The sequence below is a fragment of the Photinus pyralis genome, unplaced genomic scaffold, assembly GCF_008802855.1.
Source record: "Photinus pyralis isolate 1611_PpyrPB1 unplaced genomic scaffold, Ppyr1.3 Ppyr1.4_unclustered_Scaffold3067, whole genome shotgun sequence".
NCBI lineage: Eukaryota > Metazoa > Arthropoda > Insecta > Coleoptera > Lampyridae > Photinus > Photinus pyralis.
Window position 1 is genome coordinate 73,488 of NW_022171322.1, and position 8,883 is coordinate 82,370.

General features: G+C 36.1%; 1 protein-coding gene across 1 annotated transcript; it reads right to left on the reverse strand.

The window, feature by feature from the left end:
* Nucleotides 1–647: 647 nt before the first annotated feature.
* Nucleotides 648–2,524, reverse strand: LOC116181957 (facilitated trehalose transporter Tret1-like). The gene is made up of 2 exons (XM_031502407.1): nucleotides 2,356–2,524; nucleotides 648–2,306 (listed from the first exon to the last, which is right to left on the reverse strand). The coding sequence occupies exons 1-2, from the start codon at nucleotides 2,414–2,416 to the stop codon at nucleotides 982–984; spliced, it is 1,386 nt and encodes a 461-aa protein (XP_031358267.1). The 5' UTR covers nucleotides 2,417–2,524; the 3' UTR covers nucleotides 648–981.
* Between the last annotated feature and the right edge of the window lie 6,359 nt (nucleotides 2,525–8,883).

An 8,883-nucleotide genomic window follows, 5' to 3' on the forward strand; every position in this document is an offset into this window, starting at 1 on the left:
TTGTGTATCTAATGGAGGCGGTTATTTGATCGATATAGTATTTTGAGTTTATTATTATTATTATTTAAACCAAATTTGGTACACATATTCTTAGACGTAAAAGGCAGAGCTGAAAGCTGAATCGCTTGGGGAGAATTGCGCAGGCACAAGTGTGTCAAAACCTTATTTCCGGCTAAACGGCTGAACTTACTGCAACCAAATTTCGTACATATATTTTTAGGCCTAAAAGGGCAGAATCGCGCACGCGCAGGTGGTACCTGTGCTAACCTCAGCAAATTTTTCATACATACTTTGGGGAGATGTTACTTTCAATTCGAAAATATAAGTAATCCTGCTAACAATAAAGTCCTCCTAGGGCCGATTATAAAATTACCGTAAAATAAAATCAAACCTGGAGCCTACTGCTGCAAAGTTGTCAGTAAGATACGTTAGAGACGTTTTTACATAGTGGTTGGTATTCAAAACTTCGATTGATCGGAACCTCGGAAAGATGGTGTTCGCGGGGTTAATAATAATAATAATAGAGGTTTATTAAATAGAATATAAAACAAAAAAGAGAGCTTCCAAACTAAAATAATCACTAAAATATACAATATTCTATTTAAAAGGGACATAATATCGGCAAGCCGGTTTGAAATCTCGCCCTAAGAAGTCGAAAAAGTGTAAAGTAATTAATACATATACTATAATTATACATTGTTCTTAAAAATAAATAAATATTTGATAGAGCACGCCCGAGTTGCGTAGTCCAAGTGACCATTGTATTAGAGGCATACTCACTGACTGACGTGCGAGGGTTGAATTTTTATTACAATGTGGATTGCCTAAGCACGAACTCTTAAAACTTGGCGTGGCAAACACTTATTCCGTTGAAAGTAAGGGATTAGGCGGTTGTAGTAGAAGTCCCTTCCATTTTCTTGACAGTACTATTGCTTGTACCAAAGAATCAAAAGTAATGCTATTAACATTTGCTTTATTTATTTATTTTTTGCCTTTTTTTTGTTTACGACTTAATTCTTTTTGTATATCCTCCAATGTCTTGTTTTTAGTTTCAGGCATAAATATTACACTTATCCCCAATCCAATGATGCAAGAGACGGCAAAGCTCCAAAAAGGAACGTAAAGGCCGTAGTTATCTTTGGTAAATTGGAAATATTGGGATACGATGGTCGAAAAAGAGTAAAACATTACATCGCCGATAGTGCAGGCGTAGGGCTTCAAATTCGTGGGATACAGTTCGGCCGCCATAAAATTGGGCATGGTTTGTAAACCTAAACTGTAGCAGAATGTGAATACGATCAAAATGAGCGCTGGTACGAATGAAACGTGAGAGGTGTCAGTTTTGATCACGTCTCGAATAAAGAAGAATGCCCCTCCCGCCAGTAAAACACATATCGTTCCAATTGTAGATACTATCAATAAAGGTTTTCTGCCGAGTTTATCTACTGCTAGTGAACTTAGTACAGAAAACACTATTTGTACTGTATACAAAACGATTGTTCCCAATAGAGGCGAAATGGAATCGGCACTTTCCTGAAAAATAGTTTGTGCGGAAATATTAAAAGCGATAACACCACAAAACTGCTGGGTTAGGCGTAGTCCAAATAAGGTCAGCAACTTTGATCGGTTATTTTTCTCAAATATCGAGATGAAGCCAGTTTTACTTAACATTTCTTCTTCTATAACGTCTACAATCACGTCCAAGCTGCGATCGGCTGCATCCGCTCCTTTTAATGCAATAAGCTCTTGGCGTGCTTTTTCACGTTTGCCTTTCATCAGTAAGTAATTCGGCGATTCGGGCATCCAAAAAAACGCTACGAATTGGAGAACAGGTATTATGAGGCAAATCAACGAGGAAATTTTGATAGTCATATACGTTCCAATCACATTGATTACCATGGCTCCAACGTAAAGAAAAACGGTTATTAAGGAACATAAAAACCCTCGTATTTCTTTATCGGAGATTTCACTTAAATACATTGGCAGAGTTGCGAATGCCAAACCTTGCGTGAGACCTGTTATTATTCTACCAATTAAAAGTATTGGTAAAGTCGTTGCAAAGGCGATTACTGCCCATGCCGTAAAGAATGGCACACTGGACCAAAACAAAATCGTCTTTCTTCCAATTTTTCGCCCAACGATGCTCAGCAAAATACTGCCACATAATCCTCCCAACAGGTAAGTGGTTCCCAACCAAGACGATTCACTTGCTGTCATTTTGATAGGGGAATGTTCACTTAGAAGGATGGGCAAATATGGAGACGTCCATCCTAAGTTCAATCCGCTACAGAAAGCCACCAATAAACCTAGCGAGCATTAGGGAAATGAGATAAACGCAGTGTAATGAGCACTTACCAGTAGCGGCGGCGCTGTACTGAAGAGGCCTCTTCTCTAAGAGGCGGTTGGTAGCTTTCATTCTAGTAGCGCAAAATGACCCGTTAACTACTTGCTTAAATAGTTTCGTCAATGTGGAATTTGACCAAAAGCCGCGGTTATTAATTGGATGTTATCATATTATGCGTTAGAATTTTTTTAAATATAATTATTAAATATTCAAAGAACAATAGCTAATTATCTAGTAGCCAGACGAATTACGCAACTAATACAATCCGCTAATTAGGCAAAGTTCCCCATTCAAATCACTTCACTTTCTACGAAAATAACTTGTTAACTGCATGAGCTGTGCTTTATCTCAAAAGAAGGGGTCGTAAAAAAGTTGAAGTTTGACATCGGTCCCATATTTTTCCGATATCGGGGATTTTTAATTAAAAACAGTTTAATGTGTTTGAACGTATCTAAGGTATAAGCGTGCGATATGGGAATTCCAGTTATTCCATACTCGAAATGGACGTTTAGATAAATAGAAAACGCACTATGAATTTGGATATCGTTCACTTTTGCATCTTCGCACGCTACGTTTTGTAAGTAGCATATTAATCTTTATCATTGCCGTACTTTCATTTTCGTATTTAGATCTTTTATTTTTGTATCTTCGCAATCGACGTTTTGTAAGTACCGAAATTTTGAGCTTTGCCATAAAGTTAATTTTGCAGCCGTACCGTATTTAAATCATCAACCTTTTGTCCTTTGCATCTTTTGCCTTTTGTGTTTCAACCGTATTAAATTTGGATAGTTTCTGAAAATTTATTTTGCATTCAGACCTTTAAATTTTATTTTGGATTTACCGCACCGTAACTGCAGCTTTTGCTTTTTCACCGCTTCTGTCGATTTGTGTTTTGCTCTTTCATACCCGCTATAGAGTAATTGTCTTTTAATTTTTCCGAAGTGACCCCCGCCATTTGTTGAACCCGCCGATCCCTAGACCTGCCGCTTCTATGGTTGAGTTTCAACCCGAGGTTTTCGAGACTGACCCGCAAGACCGCTGCTACTGCCGACCTCGACCGCGAGACCGTTCCCTTGGTGGCGCCCGAGTCCGTTCGTCCGTGCAGTAGTTCTGCCGACATATTAATTACTATAATTTGTAGCTTACCTAATTAATCTGGGTCTATCAAGTGGATATTTCCCTGATGAATTAAAACTAAACAAAGTTATACCAATTCCTAAAAAAACACATCATGCAAATGTAGATGATTTGAGACCAGTTTCAATAATACCGGCGATTTCCAAGGTAATTGAAGTCGCAATTAATAATCGGTTGCAACAGTACCTTGAAAAACACAACATAATCAATGAACAACAATTCGGCTTTAGAGCAAATAGATCTACAAGTGACGCAGTTATATCGTTTATAAATTTTGTGTTAGAAGGTATGGAGCAAAGATGTCATGTGGCTGCAACATGATGTGACTTATCAAAAGCATTCGACTGTGTTAATCACAAGATATTGTTATCAAAATTGGAGCACTATGGAATTCGTCTTTTACAGTCTTACCTAGAAAACCGAAATCAAGTAGTCGAATACAATGGGCAAACATCACAGAATAGGACAGTTTTACATGGAGTGCCACAAGGGAGTCACCTAGGACCCACGTTATTTACCATTTACATTAATGATCTGTTTTTCAATCTACATCACTGCCATACTGTGTTGTATGCAGATGACACTACCATGATTGTCAAAAGCAACGGCATGCCGGATCTTCTGCAAAAACAAGCGATTACAATTAGTGCTACAAAAGAATGGTTTAATTCAAACATGTTCAGTTTAAATGAGGGCAAAAATCAAAACATTGTATTTACGTTATGAAAAATACAACTATTGACAATAACAAAAGAGCTTGTGTTAAATTTCTTGGTGTGTATATCGACTCTAACTTGCAGTGGAATGAACATGTAACGAATCTGTACTCTAGATTATGCTCGGTAGTGTATGTGATAAAAAAACTAGCTCCAGTATTAGACATAATATCTTTAAGATCTTTGTATTTTGGTCTCTTCCATTCAGTCATGTCTTACTGCATAATAATATGGGGCAATTGTTCTTCAGCAAACAGAATCTTTATTCTTCAAAAAAAGTTTTAAGAATCTTAAATCAAGTAAATCCATTGGAGCACTGCAAACCTTTGTTTGTTAAAAGTAATATACTAACAATGTCTAGCTGTTACATTCTCGAAACTTTACTCTTTGCACGCAGAAATGTTGATAGGTGGATTACACAATAGTCAAATTCATAAGTATGGAACCAGAAGTAATAACAACGTAATACTTCCACAGAGACGACTTGTAAAATCTCATAAAAGTTATGGCCTTGTTGCTGTTAAATTTTACAATAAGATGCCAGAAGACATAAGAGCTCTCCCTTATATTACATTTTAAAAAAAAGGTTAAAAAAATGTTAATGAAACATGCTTTTTATTCTGTCCAAGAATTTGAAAAGTTAGATCTAAAACTGTCTTAGTTAGCCTTTGTTTGTATATATTTTTTTGTATTGACGTGATAAAAAAGACTGTATCTTTCATTATTGAATAAACATTATTATTATTATGGTCGGTGTTTCTTGTGAGAGCTCAGGTCTAGCCTGGTTAACTAATCGCACGGATTAAAATCAAGTAACGATTAGTGTCTGTGTCTGTGTCTGGTGAAGTTATGTAGGGTTCTAAAAAAAAATAAAAAATAAAATAAATATTCACACACTCACATTGGAAATCTAGGGATAGTATGTAATTCATACTTACCAACATAGCTATTGATGGCCACAATAGTCAACGCTATCAGGAAAGAAGAAAACAAAACAAAAATATCATTATAATAATTCCTGTAATTTTATTAAATAGAGTTTATTGTGTAAGTGTTTCTTTGGCTTTGCGTTTGGGTTGTATACGAGTGGGTTGTGATAACGTGGTGTGTTTATGTGAAAAAGGAGTTTTGTGTTTTTTAACTGTGCTAGGACGTGTAACTTTATTCAGTGGACCTGTCTTTGTGGTACATGTTGCCTTACTTGTATTTATGGTGTTTCTTTGTTCTTGAAGTTGTATTTCTGTTGTTGCATGGGTTATTGGTGGAGACATTACAGTATTTTGTGAGCCTGTAGTGCTGTTAAGGTTGTTGCATTTGGGTTGAGTACGAGTGGGTTGTGTTTGTGATAACGTGGTGTATTTCTGAGAAGAAAGAGTATTGTGTTTTTTAGCTGTGCTAGGCCGTGTGGGTGAGGGCGTCTTTGTAGTGCGTGTCGCGTTACTTGTATTTATTGCGTTTGTTTGTTCAGGAAGTTGTGTTTGTGTGGTTGGTTGAGTTAAGTTTGGAAATATTACAGTATGTTGTGTGTCATGTTGTGAGTCTAAAGTGCTGTTTAGGCTTTTGCGTTTGGGTTGAATACTAATGGGTTGTGATAATGTGGTTTGCTTCAGAGGTGAATCTCTGATTGTAGTATATGCTGTATCATTTGTTGTACTTGTTTGTTCGGTAAGTTGTATTTGTGTGTTTGTTTGGGTTAGAGGTGGAGATATTACAGTATGTTGTGTACCGTGTTGTGAGCGAGTACTGCTGTTTACATGTATACGTTGTGGATCATTTCTGTATGTAGTATCTTGTGTTATGTTTAGAAATTTACGAACAATATGGCATGTGTTGATAATGACTGCTTTTTGTAAATGTTTGTATGTGTTTTTGTCCAAACCTAATAGTTGTAAATTGTGGTGTATTGTCTTTGGTATAACTCCAGTAGCACTAAGAATAATGGGAACTATAACAGTAGATTTCATTCTCCACTGCGTCTTAAGCTCGATAGCTATATCGGTGTATTTGCGGTGTTTTTCTGCATGTGTTTTAGTTAAGTTGTTAGTGTTGGGGATGGCAATGTCTATAATACAAATGGATTTTTGTGTTTTATCTATAAGTGTAATGTCTGGTCTATTATTGTGGATAGTTTTGTCTGTGAGTAGTGTCCTGTCCCCATATAATTTGTGTGTGTTGTTTTCGAGTATGATCTGTGGCGTGTATTTGTAGTATGGTGTCGTATCTGTTATGAGATTGTGTTTAAGTGCTAATTTTTGATGTATGATTTTAGCTACCTGATCATGTCGATGTTTGTATTCAGTTTGTGCAAGTCGTGTGCATGCCGATATTATATGTTGGATTGTTTCTGATGTTTGTGAACAGAGTCGGCAAGAATCATTTGTCACTGTTTTATCTTTATGTATGTGTTTTTTATAGTTGCGTGTGTTAATGACCTGGTCTTGTATTGCTAACATGAAACCCTCAGTCTCCGGGAAGACATCACATTCAGACAACCAACTGTGCGTTGCTATAGAGTCAACACAATCCTGACCAACCTCTTGTGGAAATCGTCCATGTAAAGGCTTTTGGTTCCATGTCTGTATGTTATTTGTGATGTATGTAAGTTTGGATGTGGGTGGGAGTACATTAGTTTCGTGTAGGTTAAGTGGTGTGTTAGATTTGTCTGCATATGTTACTGTTTTGTGTAAGACTGAAGTATCTGATTTGTTATAAAAGTATTGTCGTAAATTGTGTATTTGTGTTTGGTGTAATAGTTTTATATCTGTAAGTCCTCTACCTCCTTCCGAACGAGGAAGGTAAAGTCGTATACTGGAGGAGTGAGGGAGATGTATATGGTGTTTTGTTAATAGTGTACGTGTGTTTCTCTGTATTTGTTCTAAATCTGTATTTGTCCAACGTATAATCCCGAAAGAGTATGTAAGCACTGGTATGGCATAAGTGTTAATAGCTTTGATTGTATTTCTACCGTGTAATTTTGTTTTAAGTATACTGCGTACTCTTTGTAAGTATTGTGTGATAAGTGTTTGTTTTATACTCGTATGTTTAATATGTGTATTTTGCTGAAAACCAAGATACTTATAAGTTTCATTCTCGTCCATGGAATTTATTAAATTACCCTGTTCTAGCTCATAATCTAAAAGTTGTCTTTTTCCAGCTGTGATGTGTTGTGTTTTACATTTATCAATTCCAAAGTCCATTTGTATGTCACGTGAGAATGTTTCGGTAATGTGTAGAAGGTGATTAAGTTTTATGCTTGTGGAAGAGTATAATTTAAGATCGTCCATGTAAAACAGGTGTGTAATGTTGTGATGTATTTCGTGGTTGTGCTTAATATTGTACCCAAAGTTAGTAGTGTTTAACAAATATGAAAGTGGATTAAGAGCAAGACAAAACCAAAGCGGACTTAAAGAATCGCCTTGAAAAATGCCTCTTTTTATTTGTATTGGGTCAGTAATAAGTTTTGTGTCGTTTAGTGTAAGTGTTAACGTATTATTATTATGGTCGGTGTTTCTTGTGAGAACTCAGGTCTAGCCTGGTTAACTAATCGCACGGATTAAAATCAAGTAACGATTAGTGTCTGTGTCTGTGTCTGGTGAAGTTATGTAGGGTCCTTAAAAAAAAAATAATAATAATAATAATAATATCACACACGTACATTGGACATCTAGGGATAATGTAATTCGTACTTACCAACATACCTATTGATGGGCACAATAGCCAACGCTATCAGGAAAGAGGAAAACAAAACAAAAAAAAATCATTATAATAATTCCTGTAATTTTATTATTATTATTATTATTATTATCATTATTATGGTCGGTGTTTCTTGTGAGAACTCAGGTCTAGCCTGGTTAACTAATCGCACGGATTAAAATCAAGTAACGATTAGTGTCTGTGTCTGTGTCTGGTGAAGTTATGTAGGGTCCTAAAAAAAATAAAATAAAATAAAAATTCACACACTCACATTGGAAAGCTAGAGATAGTATGTAATTCATACTTACCAACATAGCTATTGAAGAGCACAATAGCCAGCGCTATCAGGAAAGAGGAAAACAAAACAAAACAAAACAAAAATCATTATAATAATTCCTGTAATTTTATTAAATGGAGTTTATTGTGTAAGTGTTTCTTTGGCTTTGCGTTTGGGTTGAATACGAGTGGGTTGTGATAACGTGGTGTGCTTCGGTGAAGAAGGAGTTATGTGTTTTTTAATTGTGCTAGGGCGTGTAACTTTATTGGTTGGACCTGTCTTTGTAGTGCATGTTGCGTTACTTGTATTTATGGTGTTTCTTTGTTCTTGAGGTTGTATCTGTGTTGTTGCTTGGGTTATTGGTGGAGACATTACAGTATTTTGTGAGCCTGTAGTGCTTTTAAGGTTGTTGCGTTTCGGTTGAATACGAGTGGGTTGTTTCTGAGAAAGAGGAGTATTGTGTTTTTTAACTGTGCTAAGACGTGTAATTTTATTGGGTGGACCTGTTTTTGTAGTGCATGTTGCGATACTTGTATTTATTGTGTTTCCTTGTTCTTGAGGTTGTATTTGTGTGGTTGCTTGGGTTATTGGTCGTGTATTTTGTGAGCCTGTAGTGCTGTTAAGGTTGTTGCGTTTGGGTTGAGTACGAGTGGGTTGTGATAACGTGGTGTGTTTCTGAGAAGAAAGAGTATTATTATTATTATTATTATTATGTC